The 27107-nt window shown below is 40.0% G+C and overlaps 1 protein-coding gene across 8 annotated transcripts in view; it reads right to left on the bottom strand.

The window, feature by feature from the left end:
- The window catches only part of NAV3 (neuron navigator 3), a 441074-nt gene that overhangs the window by 8116 nt on the left and 405851 nt on the right, over window positions 1–27107 (bottom strand). For 6 of the 8 annotated variants that reach the window (XM_083400914.1, XM_083400916.1, XM_083400917.1 and 3 more), the window contains 15 exons: window positions 25534–25617; window positions 24184–24295; window positions 22580–22701; window positions 21986–22006; window positions 20649–20821; window positions 16272–16425; window positions 12344–12518; window positions 10918–11015; window positions 10181–10276; window positions 8003–8171; window positions 5904–6139; window positions 4721–4875; window positions 3509–3580; window positions 2481–2677; window positions 537–655 (listed from right to left, as the gene is read on the bottom strand). In XM_083400914.1, the coding sequence (XP_083257040.1) occupies window positions 537–655; window positions 2481–2677; window positions 3509–3580; window positions 4721–4875; window positions 5904–6139; window positions 8003–8171; window positions 10181–10276; window positions 10918–11015; window positions 12344–12518; window positions 16272–16425; window positions 20649–20821; window positions 21986–22006; window positions 22580–22701; window positions 24184–24295; window positions 25534–25617 (1983 nt within the window). Of the gene's footprint in view, window positions 1–536; window positions 656–2480; window positions 2678–3508; window positions 3581–4720; window positions 4876–5903; window positions 6140–8002; window positions 8172–10180; window positions 10277–10917; window positions 11016–12343; window positions 12519–16271; window positions 16426–18242; window positions 18309–20648; window positions 20822–21985; window positions 22007–22579; window positions 22702–24183; window positions 24296–25533; window positions 25618–27107 lie in introns of all 8 variants that reach the window. The other 2 variants (XM_083400919.1, XM_083400913.1) reach the window with 2 other exon arrangements.

The raw sequence follows: 27107 nt of genomic DNA, 5'->3' as shown, positions 1-27107 counted from the left end.
GAGGTAGCTTAGGCTGAAAGGCACCCAGGGTGCTTCATGGCCAAGAGGAGATTTGAACTGTGGCTTCCAAGTACTACACCCACACTACCTCTCAATGGTAAAAAAAATGGAAGTAGTTAATATTTTGGGTGAGTGCTAGTTGCCAATATAACTAGATCACTCAGTCTGAGAATGAAATAACAAGTACTTCAAAATTTCACATTGCCAGAACCACCACCTCTCTCCTATGCAAAAGCCATTCAGGCAATAAACCACTAAATACATAAAAGTAATTTTGTCTCTTTCTCCCTCTTCTTCTTTCTTAATTAAGCACAAAGGATTGCTAAAACGAAGCTCTAAATTTAGAAGGAATTCATTCTCCTCCAGATATGTAGTATGCAGCAAGAGGATGAAAATGGGCACAAAAAGCTGATGCTGATATATTTCAGTGTCCCCCTGTCACAGATCAGCCAGAAGTGTCTTGTAAAAAAAAGTAAAAATATCCGTTGAGAAACGCATATGCTTTTTACACTTTTGGAATCTGTTTAATGTCTTACCTGAAGTCCTTCTCTCACAGCTTCCATAATATATGGTACCAAGGAATAATTCCAGAGGTCTGTGAACCACACTCTGGAACCATCAACGTCTATAGGGCAGGGCAGAAAAAGGCGAGGACCTGAGACAGGAATTATTTTTTGTTAGAAAACATGAACTCAGCAAGCTGTTTAAAGCAGACAGCTTTATTATGGCCCTCCTGATGTTGTTGGACTACAGCTCCCATTATCCCTGACCACTGGCCATGCTGGAAGGGGTGGATAGGAGTTGGGGTCCAATCACACATGGTTGTTGGCAGATTTCCCATCCCTGAAGTTAACATTCCACATTCAGAATTATTCAAAACATATAGTGGCATTTTCTTGCATTTAGCTTGCTACTTGTACATAAGATATGACAACATGTTTTGTAAAAAAGAAGAAGAAAAGGGCAATATCTGGCATTATTTTGGAAGTTTGCAACATAGCAAATATGAGCTCTGCTTTTATTAAAATCAAACTCCTTCATAGGTTCTATATAGTGTTTGTTTCTGTTGGGAGAAATGACACAATACTGTACTCATTTCTTCTGAAAGCAAGGCATGCTGTTACATAAATATGCTGAACTTATTTCACTTGCTTGTTTATGTTGCAGCAGCTGCCAGCTGCTACATGGCAAATGTCAAAGTAAATTGTGGCCAATTGGGAATGCTTATAGAGAAAAGCTGAATTTTAAAAATCTCTCTCTTTTAAAAATGTAAAATTATGTTGCCTATCTTAGCCTTATCTGTCCCCAGTGCTTCTCTTAATGTCATTGGCTGCCATGCTCTGATGTCACAGAGGCCAACAGTGGCAGATGGATCATGGCCCTCTAATTACCATTGTCTTAGTGTATTTGACATCATAGAAGGACAATAAAGCATAGTTTAGTGCTAGGGAAACTGAGTTGTTATTTTTACAATGCTTTAGTTGCTTGCAGGCTAGGACATTCCCAGGGATGTTCTGACCAGAAATTCAACTGCACTAGCTAAGCCTTCACCTCACGCACCACTCACCATTTTTGTTGTTATTGCCGTGGCTTTAAAAAAGAAGGGGAAAACTCCTCCCACACATCATATTTAAAGCTAAGGGAACCCCTCCCCATTTATTTATTTTTTAAAAAGAAAGCCATTCACAAGTCACTAAATATTTATCCACCCACCCAGTGGCAGAGCTTCATGCTCCGGCACCAGGGGGCGGAGAGCAGGCGGGGGAAGGGCTGGCGCGTGTCCCAGGGGCATGGCGCCAGGCCGGGGGGGGAGCCGTGATGGCACCCCACCAGGATCGCGCTGCCAGGGGTGGTGTGCTCCCCCCCACTCCTCTTCCTCCACCAGTGCACCCACCCCACTTTCATGGCGGATGAATGGGCCTGAGAAAATGGGGGTGGGTTACATCTTAGTTCTAAAAACAACCACAGATCATGTTGAAGTAATGGCAGTCTTGTGAATTTGTTTATAATGTCCCCTCACTCCACTCTCTTGGCTGATATCCCTGTTTTAATTTGTGAAATAAATCTACAGCTGTGTACTAGTACTGTGCTAATGAAAGTCAGAAAACAAGGGAAAATATGTTAAAGGGGCGGAAAGTTAGAAAGAATCCCAGAAACCTTTTGAAAAATGGACAAGCAGGAAAAGGACAAAGGAAGAAAAAACTCAACTAGCAAACTGCAGTTGTGTAGCCTGAGTGAGCAATTACATGTCCTTTTCATTTTAGTAGGATTTTTTTAAAACTATAAGCAGCATTACCAAGTTTGCCAACCCAAGCTCCAGCTCAATCCACTCTTAAATATTTTGTTTGAGCACAAAAGGTCAGCTGCCAATTAATATGACATCAGTGAAGCAGACTCACGGTAAGCCTGTAAGTTTAGATAAGCCTCAAGATCCCGTTTTTGTCCCATAATTTGCATTATTAATTGAAGAAAGGCCTCACCGATGGTTACATCAGAAGAACTGTGCGTTTCTAAGAAGCTGTTCAGATGATGCCATGTCTTCGGAATCCAGTCAATTATTTTGATGAGGTCATTATTGCGTGCGCTCCTCTCTATTTCTGTCTCAATCAGTTTCCTTCTCAGATACCTGGATAAGAACCCTTTGACAGGCTCCATGTGGTTGGCACACAGCACCCACCTATGCAGGCAAAGAATCGGTTAGAGAACGTATTCACATTACAGGAACTCTTGGCAATCCACTAAAATGGATAGATTGTGCCTCTTCACATACTGCATAATTAAGCTACAAACAATATTATTATCATCGGCCAATGTGATAGGCGCAAGCTTAAATGACTAAAAAGAAAATGTGAAACAATTACGTGGAAGATTTGGGCTTCAGTCCTCTAGGAGACCTGACAGCATCCTCTGTATTCAGAGATTGTGTATCTCTGACTACCAGATGCTAGGAATTATCAACAGGGGATGGTGAGCCCTTCTTGAGCTTGCCTGTGGCACTTGGTTGGCCACTGTCTGTAAACAAGCTGCTGAGCTAGACAGTAGAACTGCCACAGGACCATGATTCTTAAATTTCTTCCTCATAACTCACAGATTCTCTTCAATATCAGGCCCTAAGCTCAGTGAGAAAGCTAAAAATTTGATGGAATCTCTGTCTATCCACATACCGGTATATTTTTTTCCAACCCTGCAAAGCTGACCTTTTGGGCATCAATATCCCAAACTATTTGGACAGAGTGCACAGCAGTTTTACCACCTTGGTGCCTTGGAAATGTGGTAAAAAGGCATGGTCTCCTTTCACAAGTTACTAAACACCACTTGGCATTTAACTTTTGTTTTCTTTTAGGACTATCTGGAAACATATCTATGTGGTGGCTTCCTGATGTATCCACATCAGAAAGAACAGACCTGTTACAACACACACACACACACACACACACACCCCATATATATATAACCTCAAAGGTTTAAACCTAGATCAGAAGAAGCATTTTTAAACACAATTTTTTACCTGAAATTTTGATGCAGTTCAAGGTTAGGTGAAGATGAAACTCCCTGGTTCATAGTTCCAATAATATAGGGACTACAGAAATAAATAGAGCTGCCAATTAATTTAACACATTTACATCTTGCCACTTATTTGTTTTTAAATGTTAGGCGGAATTAGAAAAACCCCCAACATACAACCACCATTAAAATATATAATATCAAATTCAGGAAAACTATGTTTTTGCAGCATGAAAATAAAAACCAAAAGGCTACACTAAAATCATTGTTAATCCCCCCCCCATTTTTATTAAGTTTTATTCTATTTATTGCAACATTAGTTATTGTTATGCTTTGGGTTTTCTTGTTATTGGCCTTTATCATTTCTTAAACAAAAACATGGGGTATATATGTAATAAGTAAGTAAAAATCAAAACATGGCCAAAAGTGAATACAGTGTTTTCACCTGACATCTGCTGGTCTGTCTCCCAAATCCTACCTGCCCTAACCATCTAACAGTCTAACAGTCTGTCAGTGTTACAAAGAAACCAGTTCTCCGATTGTCACTCCCTAACTATCAAAGGCCAGGCAGCCAGAAAAAGGCCTCTGGAGATCTAATGACCAAGAATGTTCATTTTTAATGTCCTCTTCCTTCTATTCATTTTACAATGTGTTAATTTGCATTGCATAAAGGAATTTTGTGTGTGTCAGCAATGACTCAGCTGAGCTTATTTCTACCACAAGCTGCTGCCCCTCTACTGTTTATCAGGCGTTACCTTCACTTCTGTCATCTCTCTAAAACGGGTGTGTAAGGTCCTGATCAGTTTCATTTCATTCTAGGCTAGCAGGCCTTGGATTCTATAATGTAGAAGACTCATAACTGGACTCATAAACAAGCATAGCTTGTCACTGTTGCCAAGATCTTAGAGACAAGCTATGCTTGTTCATATGAATTTATAGGGTGCAGTTACTTATATGAAATTGTATGAAGTGCTTATTTGAAGTGACAGCAATTTATAACAGCCATATCTATGATAGTCGAATATTAAGCTTTCACTGCTATTGAGAATACAGGTTCTTACTTAATTGTGTTCTGACATGCACAAATAAGTGCTATGCACAAATAAATGCTTTAAAGCTTTTTGGATTAAAACTCCCGTCAGCTCCAGTCAGCAACCTGTACCACACCAATGACTTACACTCAGCATATTCAAAACAAGGTAAAAAGCAAACCTACCATTTGTTATATTTACAGTTGAGGAAACCATTGAAGATGTCACTCAAAGAACCAACATGATGGAGGTTGTCAAGAATTATTACCACAGGAAGGTCAGCACTACTGTTATCAGCACTGCATTGTTCAGCCAAATTGGCAAGGTATTGCTGCACATCCTTAAAGAAAAGAAGGAAGAACCCAGTAAAACAGAAGATGCTTAACTAATAGCCTCACAGTTGCAAAGCTTCCACTAAAACGAACTGCTGCTTAAACCATTTTTGACAATGTCAGCCTGAGGTACTTGCTCTGAGCATTCTTTTCTTTTTTCCTTTTTTAAAAATTGGTTTTCAGTAACATGATCCTAGTTAAGTCTAACCATCTGAACCACAAGGGGAAGCCTTATAAGACGTATCACGCCTCAGAGAGACACCCTGACTTCTGTTCCTTCAGAAGAAGGTGTGAAAGGAGCTTCATGCAGGGTTTCTGAGTGGAAGTGCCCCACACATAGAGTTGTATGTGTGTAGAACCCCCTTTTACATCCTTTGCTGGACATGTGGAGGCTAGAGATGGCCCAAGTTGGCGGATTCCAATTTCACCTTCCATAATACAACTGAATGAGCAATGGAATTTACTAATTCACTTTCTAGGTAAGATGGAATAATTTCTTCATTCAAAGTAATTCATTTCCTCTAAAAAGCTGCAGGTTGTGAATTAGGTGTGTCATCAAATATACAATGTACGAGTGTGTTGGTTAAATTTTTGAAGACAGATTGTTTTTCATGTACATCAACACTGGAAAAATCTTTGTAACATGACAGAAAGCATGAAAATGGTGGGATGAAAAGGTTGATATTGCAAGTTTCTGTGTCATTTTTGATCCACTGTGAATACTGAAAAATTTCCATATTATGAATGGTTTTGAATAAATGTTTTTTTTTAAAAAAAAAGACAAAGAAAAAAAGCATAGATTGGAGATTTAACTTTCAATATGCTAACTGATGCTGATAAAACACCTTGATTTATTTGTAAATATTTGCAATCACAAATGGCTACTGTATTGAAACTATACTGGAAAATCCTAAATAAAAATAAAAAGAACAAAAGGAAACATCAGCAATTACATAAGTCCATGGCATGTAATGAAACATCTGCAGTTTCTTAAAAATTGTACAGTTGATAGCTGTTGGTTCTTTTTGTGTCTTACCTTGCTTGATTTGTGATCTACATTAAAAGTAGCAATGGCATCTTCCATTTTTTTCCTGCCAGACTTCGTTATCACATATTCCGCAAGCCTGTTGGCTAAATAGGTCTTCCCAGTGCCACTAGGTCCTGACAGGATAATTCTGTGATGCTCCATCAGTAAGTTAAAGTACCGTTGGCTAATTGGTTTAGGAATTAATGTATCAAACACAAAGCTGTCCAAACTATTTTCTTCTACTCCTGAAAATTAGATAGGGGGGAGAAGAAATGGTAGGGGGTGAGGAGAGGAAATCTATTTTTCTCTGTCTCGTTGTTTTTGGCAAAACATGGAATTATTTAAGAGAAGGAACTTTTAATACTTGCTTCCCCCCCCCCTTCTAGTTTTTGAAATGTTGACAGCAGGTAAATGCCCTTAATACAAACCTTTCTTCCAGCATCTGAAAAGCACTGGAAGTGCACAGACCTTTCCTTGGGGCCAGAAAAAGATTAAACAGTGCCTTTGCCACATGACTCAATGAGTGGTAGCAATGCAATCAAAGCAAATGTGAAGCGAAAACTCATTGAGGCAGTGATGTATATCTGAAATGTTTGAGGCATTTAAAAGAAAAAGGTCAAAGCGACAGCAGCAAGGGTTAGCAGGAGAGAGATATCACACCAAATGACACAAAGTCTTTTTGAAGACCCTGAAAATAGAATGCCCCCATGGCTATATGAAATATTTAAAGTCCCTGTCTGAAGTGATTGATTTGGAATTCTAACCGTTCATTGTTATATTAAAGTCCTCTTCTGTACTGGTTTTAGATACAAAGCAAAGTAAGTCATCATCAGTCTGGGGTGGTGAAGGGTTAAGGGTGCAAGAGTTCTTGAAGCTTGAATCTAACCCATCTCAAAACTACACAACTGCATCCTCTACACTCATCACTAAATTATTCTCTATACACCCTCCCCCCTGCCCCTGGTGTTATCACATTTACTCATGATGTGGTAGGCTGGAGTCATATGGGGTGAGGGAATTACATATTTAAAAGAAAGATGGCAGCTGCCACATAAATCCTTTGGATGGAAAAGGACCTTAACATGTACATGTTAACTATAAAAACACCAGATGGCTTGATGCAGATTTTGAATACGATAAATATTGTTACATGCCACCCTAATCTCTGAAATTCCAGGGGTTTCAGGTGCTTATCCCTATTTGTGTTTCCTTTTGGGAATCAGACATAGCAAGTGTTGTGAGTGTCTTTATGATACATGGTTTGTTTACACATCTATACAACCCGAGCCTATGATGGAGTGGTACCTCGGGTTACATATGCTTCAGGTTACATACACTTCAGGTTACAGACTGTGCTAACCCAGAAATAGTGCTTCAGGTTAAGAACTTTGCTTCAGGGTGAGTACAGAAATTGTGCTCCGGCGGCGCGGTGGCAGCAGGAGGCCCCATTAGCTAAAGTGGTGCTTCAGGTTAAGAACAGTTTCAGGTTAAGTACGGACCTCCGGAATGAATTAAGTACTTAACCTGAGGTACCACTGTATTAACACCTCAAAAGGGTACTGCTTCTCTCATAACTTCAGCCTTCAATTCAAACAAAAATCGAACATTACTCTCTGACCTTCTGCTTTTTCTCTAGTCTCCAGATCACAAAGCAGCAAATTCTGCCCTAAAAACTCAGGCTCTGTCCTTCTAAATGAGCGTTGGAAGAGGGCCCCCACCCATTTGTCATCTGGCACAGAGCGCCTTTCTTGTTAACGGCCCATCACCTAGGCTGGCCTGGCTATTCCAGCAATTGAATCTGTGCTGGATACAGGAATTAGAAGGAGGCCCAGGCGTTCAGCCTAACCCCCACCCCCCAAAAAACATCATAACAATATTTATGGACAGCTACCAAAAAGAGGTCCTGCTTGCTTTAGGGATCCCATAAATTCAGAAGCTCATTTTGCATAGTTAACTTTACTTATAGCTGTAAATTTAGTAACACAACTGGGATGCTACCCAAGAGCATGTATGTGTTTTTAAGATAAAGGAATTATACTGTGCTAAAAAGAAGCTTCAAGGAGGAAAACACATGCAGAGGAAGGGAATAAAATATAGCATAATTTTACCTTTAAGGTTCACAGTGATTATATTATTATCTCCAACCAGATACCCACAAGGTAGCAATTCAGGCACTTCTTGGCTTTGGGATCGAATGACATCACCTATACAATAACTAGCAATACAGTCTGAACCTAAACCAAGGCTAGTAGCTGGATCCACTCGGAAAACATATTCCTGAAATGAGAAAAGACAAAATACATATGCAGCAGCCATTATATGTGACACAAGGATAGAAGAATTAAATGCACCCACTTGTTTAAATGTCACACTCATTTCCATCATTTACAGATAAAGAACGCTCACTATGCTTTAGGTGTAAATGTCAGAAAGCATTTTTTTTATATTTCCCACTGGGGCTCATACAATCTTCAGACATTTTGACATTTACCATAACATAAAATATATGAAATACTCATGAAGCAATGAATAAAAGGGAATCAGATTAAAGAAGGGGCTTAACAATACTTTAAACAAGAGAAGAGCTGAACTGAACTGAACTGGGTATTTGGCTGCACATTAAGTATACAAGTTGGCACATTGCCTATCTTGCGTCCAAGAGAATGTGTGGTTTGCATGCTGATGCTCATCCAAACATACATTCCAGCTTAGCAACTGGTTTTCTGGGATCATCAAAATTTAAGATAAAATTGTGCTAGCCATTTTATGAACAATAAGCTTCAATGGATGAAGGAAATTTTGAATATGTATGTAGCACAGACATACCCCGAGAAAGAATTTTATGACATCTTAAAGAACACAGGTTCAATTGCTACACTATAGTTTCTCCCATACTGACGTGTAGATACTCACATTCCATTTAAAGGCACACATTTTGTTTCTGTGTACATTGACCTCAATATATATGTACATCACAATTCTGATAGCATCTAGGCACAGAGGGAATAGCCCATCCTAAGCAGAAAACACCCTATGTGTAAAATGGTTCTTACAAACTTGGATGTTGTAAAACTAATCAATATTTCTGGTCTAAGGAGTGACAAATTCAAATTTTACACTGTCTGTATAGCAGAACAATTAATTTGGCAGCAGATCTTCACACTGCCAATGACTCTGAGGAGTCATCAGATAAGGATATCCCTGGCCCAGAAATGGGGTCTTCACAGCAGCTGCATTTGTTTCTGGTTGGCTCCAGACAGTCCTTTCCATCTTCTCCAGGGCAACACAAACAGAGGAGATGGAGATCCAGGCAGAAAGTTTAGAGCCACCAATAGAGTGGCTGGCAAGCTGCACATGAGGCTGTGTGAAAAGGAACAGCTGCTCAGATCAAGCCTGACATGAGAGCGAGGAATGGGTGTGACACAGCCAGCTTCTATATAAGCTCCCAATCTGAGTTGCTCCATTGCTGAAGCATCTGCTCCTACCCAAGCTCCAGCCTTCCTGGCCTGGGGAACAGTGGAGCAGAGCCGTAGCAAGGTGATCTTGCGCCCTGGCAGAACCATCCAGATTGCACCCCCTAGCCATGGACAAATTAGCTCTTCTTTACGCCTCTCCTCCAACCGCCTCCTTCCACCCATTCAATTCATCCTCTATTAAAAACCATTTCTTATGAGGAAATAATCAATATTTATGGACAAATTTTGCGCTGCCCCCATCGCCTGCACCCCTGGTGGGGGCCCACCTCACCACTCCCTAGTTACAGCCCTGCTGTGGAGTTAGACTAAAAGTGCTACTTCAGTCAGCTGGCTGACCATAAACACTACAAAATGTGAGGCCCCAAGGTGACCTGTATTGAATGTACTGAATGTAGAGCAAACATGAGTAGGCTTAGTTTGGTCAGAATCAAGTATACACTTCCAGTAATTTACTTGGTAAATGAACCACTATAGCTCCTAGAAGGCCGTGAAAATTTGTGTCCCAGGCTTTTTAGACTCGTCCAGCCATGTACTATTAGAAACCAAAGGGGCACATTGGTTGCCAGATGTGAAACACATTAGCATTATTTTCAGCTCTCCTACCCCACTATGGCATTCTGTTTCCTTCATGGTGGGAGAAGTCAAAAAGGAGCCTCTATCTTCCTAAAAGAACTGATTCACTGCATACAAAAGCCCTCCTGAGCTATTTGTTTTGGCAAAGCTGCGAGTAATAAGAAAATTAAACACCAGGCAGACATTACAAAACCTAGCCTAGGCTCATCCTTCTGAACTGACTCAAAAAAGTCCTACCTTAAAGAGCCGTCTGATTACACCATCTAATACATCCCATTTTGTTTTACCACTGACTCCAATGGATCCTATCAAATATGCCTGCAGTTTTTGCTCCTGTAAAGAGAAGAGGCATTCAGGGGAGAGATGTGGAAGAACTTACACAATTAAAGTATTATTTTGTAAGGCTTACTGAATATTTTTCCCACAGAAGACATTATCCTCCTTTGAGATATGCCACAGTTATCACAACAAAAACTGACTCAAACCTAATACTAATTAAGATATTAATTAAGATATACAGCTGTGCATGCAGATATTTCTGGAAATTAGTTCAGTGATGTGCCAACCTTTTATTTCATCTAATGCAAGATATAAGGTTGAAATGGGAAACCTTCTGTGGCAAATCTGTGGGGACTACTAACATATAGCCCACAATAGGCCTCTTCATTCAGAAGTAGCTTTAAGGATAGGTAGGTAACTACGTTTCCTATCTAACAAAAGCATGCTGTGACATATATAGACCCGAACTTCTATGAAAGGCAGCAGAGCACGTTGCTGTTTATCATCAATTAGAGGCACTGCCAGGATGACACAAATATAGGTACAGGGTGCGATAAATTAAAAAGGCTGTGGTCAATGTTCCCTGTTGAACTCTTAATTGAATATACTACTGGGTAGTACAGCCTTTGTAACAGCAGAAACATAAGGACAATTATGATGATGAACACAGCAATAAAACCTGGAAGTCAAAGTACCTTGGATCGACCATAGCCCTTGTTTATTGTGACTATAATTTTAACATTCTGGCCTTCTTTATGGAGTGTTCCATCTGTAACATCTTCAAGTAAAATATCTAACAAGCAAGAAACAAATAAAAACGCCCTTTTAAAATTTACTTAGCTTGGCAAAAGAGACCCATTTGATTTTATTTGTAATTCTAAAGTGTACTTTAAAAAAAATACAAGCCCGATATATATTCCAACTGCCACTTCTTGAATCTTTTGGCAAAAGCAATGCATAATGTTTCGGGATTGATACACTACTGCCCAATCGGGGTTACACTAAAATCCTGTATATCAGAATTATTTTCTGTGGGGCAGCAATCACTTCTCCAAAATGAAAGATGAAAATAAAAGGCTTAAAAATAAACCAAGATGTTCCTTTTCTGGACAGTGGGTGTGACACTTTAGACTTCTCTCTGTCTTACTGGTTTGAGCTGCTTCCCTCAATATGAGTCATTGCTAAAATCAGGCAGAGGTGGGAGCAGGTTAAGTTTCTCACAGAACAAATGCCTTGCATCCTGGGTTCTACAAGGGCCAGAGGGTTGCTTTTTATACTTCAGAATATCTACAATTTTTAAGATATAAAAACAGATGGTGCCTGTTCCATTCCATTCGCTGAATCTAGGGTTTTCCTGCAAGTATGAAACTCCAATGCATCACCTGTAACTTTAAATAAGAGACTATTTTGGGGGTTGAATCCAATGTCATCTGCCAAAGATTCTTAAGCCTTGGAGTCAACCCTGTGCTGCTGTCGCCCTTTAAAGTCTCAGACATCGCAGAAAACAACTAGTGGTAGAAGAACCTACAGGGCTAGTGAAGGTGACAAGCCTTTATTTTAAAATTTGCAGAACTGAACAATAAAACACCAAAACACAATTACAAATATTGGCAAACGTAAATATGTATACTAAGTGCACTGCACATCCTTTTCCTAGGCACCATTTTTTTTAAAAAAATGCATTTAAATACCACCTTTCTGCCAAGTGCCCAAGGTGGTTTTACAAACAAGTGGTAGAGAATATTCTCAAGCTGTCTCCAGGAGCAGATGACACGGTCTCCCAGAACTCATTATCTCCCACCTGGGTGTTACCATATTAGCCCAGCACACTGGTAGTTTGGGAGAGGGGATTTATGGGTTTGTGTTTTGTTCTTGTTCTTATCATGCATTTTGTGTTTTTATTTTGTATTTTTATGTTGTCAACCACCCTGAGATCTTCAGATGAAGGGTGGTGTACACATTTAATAAAACAAACAAATAAACAGCTTTCAAATTTTAGGATTAACTAGATTTCTCTACAGTTTGACAAGAACTGCATGTGCACATGCAAGCAAAATGATCTGGTAGGACACTTGAACTGATCTGGTAGGGCAAATTAAAACAATAACAACATGTATTTACCTGATGTCACTGAATCAGTGATGTTCAAGTTATTCAGAGAGAGACCTAAAGATTGTCGCGAAGAGGAGGAGGATGTGCTGCTTGAAGACTCTGAGCATGGCCGGCCTGGCTTTGCAGTGTTTCCAGTCTCTGCCTTCAAGCGATCATTTTCTGCTTTTAATATCTCAATCTCATTCTAGCATTTAAAACACAAGAAATAAATATTTTAAGGTGAGGAAAGGGGCATTTAATACCGCTGGGTGCATTATGCAGATACATAATTTGTTAGCTAAAGTGGTACCTCAGGTTAAGAACAGTTTCAGGTTAAGAATGGACCTCCAGAATGAATTAAGTTCTTAACCCAAGGTACCACTGTACAGTAATGGACAAGTATCTCTGGATCAAAACACAAATAAGCCCTTTTCAGGCATTCACTCGTGCCGTTAATCACATGGCAGGGAACAGGAGGGCCAGATCCATTGTCCAGGCATGGAAAACATCTTTAAAGAGGAGAATTGCTGTATACATTTGGCTGTTCTTGTGATTGGGGATGTTTCACAGTCAGTAATAAAGGAGCCAAGATGCCTAAGGAATGTTACATTCCTAGTTAAATCTTATGCAGTGTTGAGTGATGACCACAATAGCATGAGTGATGACCACAATAGCAATAGTACAACAATAGCATGGAAACTGTTATGTACTGAGTTGAATAAGATCCAAAATGCAGCAGTCTGATTGGTCCTAGAACAATGCAGCAGTATGATTGGTCGGCAGGAGCCACCCAATCCAGCTCCAGGTGGAAGTGAATCCACAACCCAATTGGCCTACAGGAGAATCCTGGAATTAGCCAATCACATGCAGCCCACTGTGTAAATAATGTATATAAAGCAGATATTTTGGGGGAACTTTCATTCCTCCTCGCCACTATGAGCTATATTTCAGAAACACAGGTAGTTGTGAATTCCTCAGACCAAACTAAAAACAAGGAAGTCCAAATTTCTGATTAAGCTGTATGCTGATGCTCTTGCCTTTTACAAAAACCCTGCATTAACATTTTCAAAGTTAAGAGGAAGTAAAAATAGGATGTGGAGGACTGAAAATGACAGCTAAGCAAAATTAAAGGGTCAATTAAGCAAGGTGCTAATTAAGCAGTTGGAGAATTGCAGCATTGCCAAGCACCAGATTGCTATGGTGACTGTTAAATTTGCTACAAAATTGCACAACTCCTTGCAATAGTTTTTGGGAAATAGAAGAAATCCATAAAGTAAAGTCCAGTTTAGTGGTCCTCCAAGACTCTCTCAATTTTGATGACAGCAGCAGAGAAGAAAGTGGGCACGGCACTGGATAATAACCCCACCCCCCAGCTAATGTATATTGATCAGTTTAGGAAGGGTGCTGTGTGCCTGTGTGTTTGAGATTATGCACACACACATACACAAATAAACATATCCTGTGTGCTAGGCAACTTCCTAGATTCCTAAGTGAACACTCCCCTCCAAAGTTATTAAAACTCAACCCTGTTCTATAGCAACATTGCATTATCTTATTGTTGATGTAGCTTTGAAAAACATACCATGTGTCCCTTGACAGCATTTCAAAGGAAGTTGCTGAAACTGTTTCTGACAGTTTTGCTTCGCCTAGTATTAGAATCTTTGCTGCTATTTGTGAAGGCCCAGAACACTTCTGCTTCGCCTTCCTGGTTTATATGCCATTGCTTATTATATGACCCATAGCTTGCTGTCTTTTTGATTTGAACAGAACTGCTCAGTTCTGTTGGGGTTGCAAGCCAAACACTAAATGTGTCCTTACATTATAGTGGTAGGTTGGAAAAATGTTTAAGATAAAGAATCAGGCCATGGTGAACAGTTAAAATGCCCCAGTTTTATTATATGTGGATTTTTAATCCACCTTTCAAGCCACAGCCCTCTCAAAGTGACTCACAGAATAAAACAAAGCAAAACAAAACACAATTAAATATGCAACAATAAAGAAAACTACTGGTGACCATGAGGGATGTCTTCTTAATGCAAAAGAGAAGACAACAGCAACAGAGGAGGAAAGAGTTAAATTCCCCATTCCTGCCTACTCTAGGCCAGTATTAAAACACCCACCCACACCAAATTGATGCTATTTGCATTTTAAAACCTGCACATTAAACGCAAAGGTACTTTTAAAGTCATATCTAGCTTGCCTCCCATTCACTCAGACATTTTGGCACCCCTTGTCTGCTTGGCTGGACAAACGGCACCTTGAAACAGCGTGTCCTTTACAAACACAATGCAACCATTCCAAATATTGTGGGGAAAATCTACCACTCCAAAATAATCCAAGTATTCAGGAGGCAGTTTCACGATGTGGAAAGCAGAAGATGTAGCATGCCAACCACACCTAATAATATTATTAACAAATATAAATTTGGTATGTGTAAAATATAATGGACCTCTCTCTTGAAGCCAAACTAGTCGCTGCTTCTGGTTTCTGTTTACAAGCCAAATTAGTCTCTTGCTTGTTTTACTGCTATCAAGCCCTTCCTGTCTCCTGTGCTGTAAGTTACAAATGGATCAGTCTGACCCTCCTCTTAGGCATTAGCATTCTAATCAGCATTGTGTCCTTTCCTCCCGTTGAGGCTCCTAATGTGTTTCACGTGACCATTTTTACTCGCACATACTCATTTAAAAACACAACAGCCAGAAACCTACAGTTCTGCAGCATCACAACAGCTTAGCTCACCAATCAACTGGTTTGTTTTTTGTCCTTTCTTTGGAATAAATCAGCAGTGACCAATCTATAGCCCTCCAGATGTTGCTAAACTACAACTCCCATCATTCCTGGCCAAGCTGTTTGGGTTGATGGGAACTGTAGTCTTGAAGACCAATTATCCACTCCTGAGTTACACTAATTTTTCAGCAAAACTTTGTACAGGGTGCTTTAATTTGACACTTTAACCATATCACTGCAATCACAGCAAACACTCTAAATTGCATGATAGGTGAAGCAATAAAGAGAAGATTGAGGTTTCTTTGTCAGAAGCATAACATTAATAGGAACCAACATCTTCAAGTAAAACAAAGCTGCCTATTTGATTTTAATACTCAGGGACTGGGTGCATACATATAATTACTTACAAGCTCTGCTGAGTTCAAAGAAATATATTTCTAGTGTCAGGAATTGGGTCTTAATTTCCTTGCATGACTCCACAGGGGAAATTGTTGGGGAAACAGTGTAGCAGCTAGTTCATTTTATCAACCCCTGTAGAGGATGACCATTTGCATCTCCTAGACCAGGGGTCAGCAAACTTTTTCAGCAGGGGGCTGGTTCACTGTCCCTCAGATCTTGCGGGGGGGGGGGCGAACGAATTCCTATGCCCAACAAATAACCCAGAGATGCATTTTAAATAAAAGGACACATTCTACTCATGTAAAAACACGCTGATTCCTGGACCGTCCCCAGGCCTTAGTTTGCCTACCCATGTCCTAGACTTTGTGACTCTGTTTACGAGCTTGGAAGCTTGACCACTAGAAAAAAAATGTTCCAGAGTAAAATAGCAAAATGAGAAATGGTAGGACTAAGGAATTAAGAGGCAAATGAAGACCTTCAGCTGCCCTGAAAATTTGATGTAATTCTTACTGAAGCAGCAAACACTCTTCTAAAGCTGCAGAAGCCTCTCGGATTCTTTTCTGAGTAGGTTATCTCTTACTAGCATTTTGCTGTGGAAAAGACAATTATAGGGGATCACTGCCAATAACTGAGACAGGGACACTAAGCAAAATAGTACCTTTTAGAGAGAGGCATAAATCTAACGGTCTAATTCGGTTACTTATTACATTATTTTTCAATCCCACTAAAATCTCAGCTACATTATTTCTATTGATCCCATTCCATGCCTCTGTTCAGCCCATGATGACTGCAGCATGGATTTGAGGAAATGGCTTTTGTGAGTAATGCCGACCTGCATGCGGTTCATGGCTTCCCGAATCTGGTCAAGATGGTGTGCTGAGCTGAGGGCCTCAAGACGGATGTCTGTTAACTTGAGCTCTTTTTCCCTGAGCTCATTTTTCAGCTGCAGAATTATTTCAGCCTCTGCCTCTGTGCATTCGCAGATCCTAAAAAGAATTGGAAAAGGTAGAGAGGCAGAAGATTAAAGGAACGCTCGCTTCTGAAGGCAACGTGCTATTATTCTGTATCAAAGAACAGAAAAAGGGTTGCTGCTGGTAGCTCTCTAGGAGCAGGACGGAGAATTTCATCAAAACTACATGAATGGGTTCAATTTAAAAACATGAAAAGGGGGGGGGGGATGTCCAGATAAAATTATAAGCTTGCCTTTATAGCTTTCCTAAGTAGTTCTAACATTTTCTTTTTGTACAAAGTGTAATTATTATGCATGGTTATTTCACTCCTCCCGAAGTAGAAAAGGGCTGTTTTTATTTGCCAAAACAGTAGCAGCATTATTTAACGTTTCATGAAAGCAATGCAGTTGTTAACTATCTTCCAAAATAGCAGTGATTAAAATTAAAGTATTGGAGCTGAAATGAAGTTAGTTTAGGTTTGCAATGTTCTCTGTAAAGTATAATGCAAAAATATAGGACTGCTTTACCCACACATTGTTATCTCTTGATTACTCCACATCTGGTAGCTGTTACTTGACTACTCAACTCCTGACTTCTAGCTGAATATGGGAACCATTGCCACTGATATATTATGGCAAGGTTGGCAAACATGGCACCCTCCAGATGCTGCTGTGCTTCCATATTAGCCCCAGACAACGGGGCTAAAGATAAGGAATGATGGGAGTTATTATAGTAACAACATTTGGACAGCACCATATTGGCTAGCCCCATTTTATTATATTTAAGGTGATGGCTGGTGTAACAAATGCTATGGAATTTGATCTATGATCAGTATTTCAAAAGTGCAAGTAATCACTAAGGGAAGAGTTTCTCAGCAGTCTTCACGCAGCTGCTGGAACATAGGAAACAGTCTTGTGAAGACGACTGAGAAATGCTTCTCTTTGACAGTGATTCCACATAGTGAAAGCCACAAAGAGGGAACTCATCATATGGAACAGTCCCATCATGTGGGCTCTCCATCAGCAAACAGAGAAACCAGGGATGCTCATTGCTTGTACCAGATCATTGCAGGAGCAATGGTTTCCACATGGCTGTATAGTCAACTGCGGTGTCACATTCCCTTACAATTTCCACATTTGAGAGAAATATGTACTAAGGTGCAGAACAGATGATATTATCAATATAAATATTTTTTCCTGACTAACTGCAAAGGCAAAACAACTTATTTGTGGAGACAGATTGATACATTTTTTTAAAGTGACGTTCTCTACTTTACTCTGCCTTGATGCTATTTTCTTTTGCTATGAAAGAGGATATAATCACAATCCAATAGCTCAGTGGCAAAGAGGCACCCTATTCTCTTCCATACACTGCAGAGTTTTCCACAAGCAAATGAAAAAAAAAGCATGTTGCAAAATGTGAATCTTGATCATGCCCCCTTTTCAGAAACCATGTGAGAGACATATTAAGATAATTCAGTTTTTAAATACGCCATTTTTTCCATTGATGAACATATAGAAACATGTCCTTGGGGTGACAGCTGTGCTAAGCTAGAACAATATCTATCTACACTGCTCAAATTTTTCAGTACCACATATTAGATATCAAGGATGTGCATCCTATGGCCCTGCACCAGACAATCATTCCTGACCTCTAGCCATGCTGGAGCTGATGCGGGCTACAGGCCCCCCACCCACTCATACATTATTACATGTTCGTGTACATCCAGTATGATAGGGTTATAGTGTTTTATATTTTTCATGGAATGACTACAAATGCCTATTGATAGGGCAAATGGGCCACTTCAGTCTAGTTCTTAGACATGTAATTCCAAGCCCCACATGCCAGTTTACCGGGATCTATGTTTGTAGATCACGTGGCCGTTTTGCCTTTTCTTTGGAGCCCAGATTTGGGATGACCTGCATATACACGCAATAGACAGACAGATGCAAGTGACAGAAAGTAAAGGAAATGGTTTAGAAAATGAGATCAGGTCCAAGGAAGAAACAAACTAAAAAAAACAAAAACAAAAAGGGCACACTACACAGCAGAATGAAAATACAATGATTTTTTTTGTGTGGAAGGTGTGAATGGAATGATAAATCAAAGAAGCTAAATATGCCAAAGCTTACATAGATTCCATATATCCCAAGTACTATCAAGCCAAATACATAGGCAGACTGCAAATAAAAAGACGGACAATGCGCTCCAGTCTGCTCCAGTCTCCTTTTAAAATGCTTAACTTGAGGACTAAGAGGCAAAACCAGACACATCATTTAGGAAAGCAGATGTTTAGATGCAATAATATTTTTGAGAATATATTATATTTTGACTGGCCAAGCCATAGAACACCCTGCAAGCAGCAAGCACTATTGGCTGTGACTTTAGGATGTAACTTGACTATCAAAACCTTAGCTAATTGGAATTGCAAGCATCTAACAAGAATAGGCATGTGCATTCTGTGGTGGTAACAATGAAACTTGATAAAGAATTAGCTGGCTCACTACAGGAAGTGCTTAAATATTTTTTGACACGGGTCTTCGTGTTTTGCTAGTTCATTAATTGTTTGGACTGGAAGACATGCTCTCTGATTTCATCTTCTACCCTGTTGCCTTGAGCTTGTTTTCCTCGTGTATTTTGTACAGTAATGTGGCACATCTTCTCTTGAATTGTCGTGCCCTTGACCTCTCCTCTTTTATGTTTGTGTGTGTTCATATATAAAATTTATTTGTTTGTATGCATGTATAACATCCAAGGACACTTTATGCATTGGATGAAATGGGCTCAGTCACAAAAACTTACAAAGATTCAACAGTCTTTTAGCTGACATTGTTTTATATATATATATATATATATATATATATATTTGCTTTCGTAGATTTTCACGGGTACAGGAATGCAGGTTTTGGTGTCTTCGGGTGTCTTCCCGTGTAGAAGTTGGGGTGTCTAGGCGACGTTTCGACGAGGTCTCACTCGTCATCTTCAGGCTGGTGCTTTCGGCTTCTTGTTACTGGAACAGAGCAGGATCTCAGTGTTTGAGTTCCTATAAATACTGTTGAGGAGGTGTGGTGTATAGCCTCCAATGTTCTGGGCAGAGAGGAGGTTCCCAGGCTAGTGTGCCTTTTCTTCTTTTGTTCCTTAATTACTTGAGGGATATCTTGAGTGATTTCTTGAGTGATTTCCTGAATCCCACTTAGGTGGGTCATTAGGTGTGGATTAGTTGCTAAAGCCTTCGTGTCTTGAACTCTTGAACTTTGTGAAGAGTTTTTCTGAGAAGATGGCTGTACTGCACTTGGTTGTGCTCTGGCTTGGCTTCGTGTATAGGGGCGAGCTGTGGTTTTGTGGCCTGTGCCAGCCAGATCTGTGTAGGGACCCCCCTGCAATCCCTACACAGATCTGGCTGGCACAGGCCACAAAACCACAGCTCGCCCCTATACACGAAGCCAAGCCAGAGCACAACCAAGTGCAGTACAGCCATCTTCTCAGAAAAACTCTTCACAAAGTTCAAGAGTTCAAGACACGAAGGCTTTAGCAACTAATCCACACCTAATGACCCACCTAAGTGGGATTCAGGAAATCACTCAAGAAATCACTCAAGATATCCCTCAAGTAATTAAGGAACAAAAGAAGAAAAGGCACACTAGCCTGGGAACCTCCTCTCTGCCCAGAACATTGGAGGCTATACACCACACCTCCTCAACAGTATTTATAGGAACTCAAACACTGAGATCCTGCTCTGTTCCAGTAACAAGAAGCCGAAAGCACCAGCCTGAAGATGACGAGTGAGACCTCGTCGAAACGTCGCCTAGACACCCCAACTTCTACACGGGAAGACACCCGAAGACACCAAAACCTGCATATATATATATATATATATATATAGCAGAGGTGCCTTGGGGCAGGAAAGGAGAACGGCAGGGAACATGAGCCAGGTATGTCTCCCCTCACCAAGAAAACATGGAAAGGAAAAGAATGCAAGATCAATGCTTTTTTCAAGGTAGCATGAAGTGGAAAAGCAATGGAAGTTCCTCTCTGTGCAGTTTGAATACAGCTACGCACAGGATGATAAGTAACATTTTCCAAGGGATAATTTTCTAAACAGCAAATTAAGGTCTTAACCGAGAGAGTGGTTGAGAGGCAACAATTACTGGAAGTACAGAATTGTAAGTTCAGAGGCAGTATTTCTGAAATACCAATCACTATTTTGAAGATTGCTTCTTTAACAAATGGCTGTTCTCTAAGAAAAATGGAAAACATACGCGGATGCCGATTGGGATGGCTTTATCGATGTAGACCCACAATCTCCGGAACTGTGGGGTAACTTGGGTGAGGATGGAAGAGATGAATCTGTGACTTCTTCTATATCAGAATGTGAGGAAGGAGGCTTTGTGGACTTCTTCTTCCCAAAGGCCTGTTTGAATGAACTTCTTAGCTAGGAAAGAAGAAAGAAAATTAAGATTTATTTGGATTATCTCTGGTCATTTGGTTCACTTTACGTTTTGTTGAAAAGTTAGTTTGCAGATGCTAATCTAGCCACTGCCTGTGGTTAAGTGTATAGAATAAGCAGGGTATTAACATGTGCAACACAGTATCTTTAAGAACACAATAGAGTGCTTTTTTAAAAATCAAGTGAGCACAGCGCAAACATTGAACGCTATGGAAAAGGTACAGGATCAAGTGGTACAGCTAAACAGATGCTCATTTAAAACCCTACACCTCCTGTGGAAATCCCATTCCTCTGACATTCCCATTAAGGTGACTGGTCTTAAATAGCCACATTGTTTAAAAATTCTTGACTTTCAGAAGACATTCCAATCAATGTGATTTTGTGCATCATTTATACAAAATTGTTTTTTTTTTCCTTTAGAAGTTTGACCCTATTATTTCTACAGTAGCATGGATCAGAAATAAGCATATTTTAAGCTGTTATATGATGCTTGCCTTTTTGCTGACAAGAAGCTGAAAGGGTTGGGGAAAGAGGAGGTATTTGCTGCAGTTCTGTTTTAAAGAAGCAAGTTCATATGCATAAGCACTGCTTTTTTTTTTTTTTTTTTTGCTCTAGAAGTTTTTTTTATCCATTATTGAAAGGGACAGAATAGCCAAAGAGCCATTTATTTCAGGAGTAGAGATGGCAAACGTTATGGATGCAATGAGCACTATGCAGTTATTTTTGAGTTGTCAAAAACGTCTTACGAACACACAAGTTATTAATACAGAGGGGGAAAGTGTGTTCCCACCCTTCCCCAAATAGTTGCTTTGATTACCCAAATGTTTCTTCTACTAAACATTGGAGCACATAATCACTTTGTTCTATGAATATTAGTTCAAGAGCAGGGAGTGTAAGTCCTGATTGAGTTACCATAATTTATATTCATTCTACTTTATGAGTTCTAATAAGAAAGAAATGGATTTTGGCGACACTCCCCCTTTCTAGATTTCAAAGTTGGAGGTAAAATGAATAGAGAAAAAACTAAGGAGACATAAAGAATAATTTGTTTTAGAAGGGTACAAAAGCCTACTGCCAAAATGAATAGCAATCATGCCAAGATAGAGGTCTTTGAGATGCATGCCAAATTTTCCAGGGATTTATATTCACCTCACTTCCTCTAGAGTTCACCTTGCAGAAACATGAAAGAGTGTGCAATTACATATCAAGGGAATGAAGTTGGAATCAGTATTTTTAAAATATTACCTGCGTAATAAACATATTTTAAACAACAAAAGTAAATTCACCATTATTTCACTAAAATCTGAAGCCCTTGTAATAGGTGTGTGTTCTTCTCAAATCAAATACTTTATATTTATCCATCTTAAAACATTTTCATTGGCTTTCTTTCTAAAGCATTCCAGACAGTTGACCTATTTTATAGAATGAGTGAGAAAACTATAGCTATCATCTATCTATCTATCTATATCTATCTATCTATCATCTATCTATCTATCTATCTATCTATCTATCTATCTAAGCTTTCACATGCTTACACATCGATCTGAATATATTTTGTTTGCCAATGCTCATACCTCACTAGGTGCAAACAAATCCATATTTATCTAGCCACAGCATTATCAACAGCTAATTATACAGAAGGGCACCACTATAAGGGTTATTTGTATGCGCCGTTGTGTTATCTATGAAGAAGGAAGCCATATAAAAGTCTATTCAATACATTAAAATCTCTAGAGCACTTACCCAGTTTTTCTTTTTCTTTTTCTTTGAATCAGCATCATTACCACTGCCCATGCTTGAATGGCTGGTGCCACTGTTGATGCTGGAAACACTTTCGGAGGAATGTTGCCGCCTTATTCGCAGATCTATAATATAATAATAATAAAAAAACAAATATGGAAGTGCCTTAATTCCCAAGAACCCCCCCCCCCTTTTCTAAGCAACACAGAAGTTCTTCCCAAAAGCAGAAGAACTTTTACCATGAAAACACTCTTATTCTTATTGTTCAATCTGTAATTGTGAATTGTGGAAAGAACATAGCAGTACAGTGGTACCTTCGTTGTCAAACAGCTTGGCTTCCAAACACATCGGCTCCCGAACGCCGCAAACCCGGAAGTGAGTGTTCCGGTTTGCAAATGTTTTTTGGAAGCCAAACATCCAACACAGCTTCTGCTTGAGTGCAGGAAGCTCCTGCAGTCAATTGGAAGTCACGCTTTGGTTTTTGAACGTTTGAGAAGTCGGACTTCCAGATTGGATTCTGTTAGACTTCCAAGGTATGACTGTATGACTTAAAACTAATTTATTTTGGCTGGAACTTTTTCCCGCTGCTATGCACAAGATGCACATGCAGAAGAGCATTAAAGGGGTTATCAAGCCTTAGCCAGTGACTAATTCCTCAAGAGAAGTCAGATAATTCTGTGGTGTATAAATGGCACGTGGAAGTTTTCCAGCTGTGCAAACTAGTTCTGTCCTGAAAATTCTCTAATAACTATTAGCCTACGTGTTGTGCTTGTATTGTTGTGACTAAAAAATTATCCTACATGTTTTTCACCCATTCTCCGTCAATTAATAACAAAAGAAACTGCATAAGAATACTGTTAAAAGGGGAGGGGAATTTTCAGTGCAGTTTTCAACAGTGGGATTTATTTATTTATTTGAGCTTACCTTACTTTCAAGGTGGCCAAGGGGGGCTGCTGTGAGTGTCCTTTATTTCACTGTACCAATCGTCTCTCCAGTGATCTGCACTCTGCAGCCTTCCTGGGTGCCCAGGTTTCCTGAAAACCCCATGACATCCTCAGCAGCTGGGCTTTCCTGTAAGTATGGGAAGGTGGGGAGGCTGCCTACTTTGCGTCTGATAGCTGTTCATTCCTTTTAAGTGCAGTATTTTTTATTATTAAAGAGATAGGTGTACCAATCTTAAGTACTTGGTAGCCAGACTCTCAGGCTACCATGCTTCAGTTAAAGCTTAGTGGACTCCCCTGAGGTCTTTTCAGATTAGCAAGGGCAGGCAACCAGGCAGACTTCAGAGTGCTGGATAGAAGTTGAATGGAAAGAAAAAAACACACACCACCCATGGCCACCTTGCAGCAATAGAGTAAGCTCAACCCTGCACCAACCAAAGAATGAATTCTAAAGTACTCTGGGAAAGAGGGAGAAAAATGGAATATTGCTTTGCAGAGGAAGAATGTTTCGAGAAACTGGAGGACAGGATTTGGCACACACCACAAATACAACTAGATCAAAACTTGAGAGAGAGGCTATTCTTCCAAAGAAACAGAACGCCAGCAGCTTAGCACTTCTTTGGAACAAAAATGAGTTCCCAGTGAAAAAACAGCAGCAATCCATACCTTTATGAGTGTGGTCTGGGCCATTCAAAGCTCCTTGAATAGCAGCCTGCGCAGCTGAGTTCTGGGCTTTCAGCATTTCAATGGTTTCTCGTAGTTCTATAAGTTCCGATTCCTTTGGGAACAGTAGAAAAAGTCACAAAAGTATCAGAGTAACTATGGTTTCCACCCCCCAGTGGGGTCAAAATGCACTTTTTGCATTGTAATTTGGGTGAAATTCAGGTGAAAACTAGGCATCATGTATGCTTTTCAACTCAGCTAATACAGTATGTCAGAACCATCAGGTTAGAAGCTATTTAACTCTATAAAATACTGCATACCAAGAATTTTGAAGAAAATAATACAAACATCTATTAAAATATATTCGATTTCTTATGAAATGAAGCAATGTAACTCATCTTTTCACTTGGTAGGGGATGGTTTTAACAAGTGTAATGCACAGTTTTAATTTAAACTGCATTTAACATTTCTGTTTCTAGTTCCCATTTTATATAATGAGGATTAAAGCTACTGAAGGAATTTGACCTTAGCAGCAACATGGAAGAAGAAAAAGAAAAGCTTATATGCTCAAATGTCTGGGAAAGCTTATTGAAGTCAGTGCCAGTGCTATAATCTCTTTGAGAAAGGAAGCCCGAAGCTTTATAGAAGATGAAAAGATCAAACTGGAAGAAATTCCTTTTGAGAAATTATTATTATTACAGTGGTTCACTTGTGTGTCCTTAGGCAGAAAGTGGATTTGTAGTAGATCCCACCACCATCTTGGTATTACTATCAAGCTACTGCTTTGCACCTGGCTTCTTCCCCAGCCATGATTGACAGACAGGAGGGCCTATGAAGATGAGGACTTGGTCCATCAGCCAGATCCAGTTTCCCAACCCTGACTTTAAAGTATTGCAAAACAAGCAAAGTCAAAACCAAATCCAGCCCCAGCTGCTCCAAGATAACACTTGCTATTGGCTTGTTTTTCTATCTTTGTAATATCTCTTCTGTCTAATATTTAGCGTTTTGACAATGCTGGCAGACTGGAACAAGCACTCCACTTGGTTTATGACCACCTTTTGTTGCTTAATCTTTCAATACAGATAAATTCAGAGTCACAAATGTTTTAATTAAAATCTGGAAATGAAAGATTTTATCATCACACTGCCCTCTGATATAGCTTGGCTAAATCTGATGGTGTGCAATGTTATTCTTATTGCGCTTTCACGAAGCATCGATAGTCATAAAAAAAATAAAAATGATGCACCTGCCTGTTTATTCTTACAGCTGTCCTTTCATTCAGCCTTCAATACAAACTTTAATATAAACCAAGAACGGTTTTCCACATTAAAGCACCTGCTGTTTCTAACATACCTTTTGTTCAGCTGTCATTGTTAGGCTTTGCAGCCGGCCCGTCATATTTCCTAAGCTCTTTTCAAAAGCTGCTACGAGATGGGCCTGTGAAGAAGATGGGGTGGTGGAGAGTCAGTCAAATGCCAATAGGTTTCAAATGCACTATACAAAATCTATACAATATGCTTGAATGTACTTCTGCTTAAAAAAACACACAACCGTACATGACCATCACCACCAAAAGTTATTTCTATTTAAATTCCTAATCGTTCTCCAACCTCCTTGCACTTTCCTATCTGCACGAGGCAGACACTACTCCCAGCTGTCTGTAGTACACAGTGTCAATTCCAGTTTTTTTGTAGAATTCTGTGCCTTTGGGGCAATACCAGATCAATTGTAAAGTTGTGATGCTTTGCCCAGTACAATTATTTGGGCATTCTTTAACAAGAACATGTTTCACCTGGACTTGCTATAGAATAAGGTAAAGGGACCCCTGACTATTAGGTCCAATTGTGACCGACTCTGGGGTTGCGGCGCTCATCTCGCTTTATTGGCTGAGGGAGCCGGCATACAGCATCCGGGTCATGTGGCCAGCATGACTAAGTTGCTTCTGGTGAACCAGAGCTGTGCACGGAAATGCCGTTTACCTTCCTGCCGGAGCAGTACCTATTTCTCTACTTGCACTTTGACGTGCTTTCAAACTGCTAGGTTGGCAGGAGCAGGGACCGAGCAATGGGAGCTCACCCCGTTGCGGGGATTTGAGCTGCCGACCTTCTGATTGGCAAGCCCTAGGCTCTGTGGTTTAACCCACAGCGCCACCCGCGTCCCTTGCTATAGAATAGTAACCCTTAAATATGGCAGCATTGTACTTGATTGTGCCCTACTCCAAACTAGAGGTCTGCCAAAAGTTCAGTGTTTCTAGTTTCTGCTAGAAATTGTTTTTGGGTGCCTAAAGGAGCACCCAAAACTGTTGGAAAGATTTGTCGAGTGAATTTCTTGGAAAGTCCGCCCCCCCCAAGTCCTATTGAGAATAGGGCAGCACCCATGCTTTCTGGAATCTTTTTAAACCTTTAAACCTTTTAAATCTTTCAAGCATTCCGAAGTAAACCAACCTGCATTTTGCTCTACAAATCATTCTCAGAACATTGTTATATCTTTATTCAAGGGCCTTCTGGGGAAGAATAATGGCAGTCAGCAGTTGGGAGTACCACCAGCAGCAGCAGCAGCAGCCACAAAATTCAACTTTTGCCACCCCAGGCGCAGCAAAAGTTTAGAGAGAGAGGGGAAAACATGAAAATAGAAACTGCCAGGGGTGCACAGCTGCCAGCATGAAATAGTCACATGAAACACTTTAAAGGGTTACCTGTTGAAAAAAAGGGATGAACCCCCCCCCCCAGTGCATTTTTACGATCCACAAGGCCCAGTAAATTTTGGAGTGGGGGAGAGAGGGAATGTCATGGTTCTGCCTAAAGTGTGTATTTAATAATTACAATAACAGTAACTTAATCACCAACTAATCCAATTCAAAATGCATCCTCTGCTGTTGCTTTCCCATTTTGTCCTTCCTCTAAAATGTGCATTCAGAAGACTTCCCC

Source organism: Podarcis tiliguerta, assembly GCF_965153285.1.
Source record: "Podarcis tiliguerta genome assembly, chromosome: 10".
NCBI classification, from domain to species: Eukaryota; Metazoa; Chordata; class Lepidosauria; order Squamata; family Lacertidae; genus Podarcis; species Podarcis tiliguerta.
The sequence above is the reverse complement of the archived record's forward strand: the minus strand, read 5'-3'. Positions and strand labels throughout refer to the sequence as shown.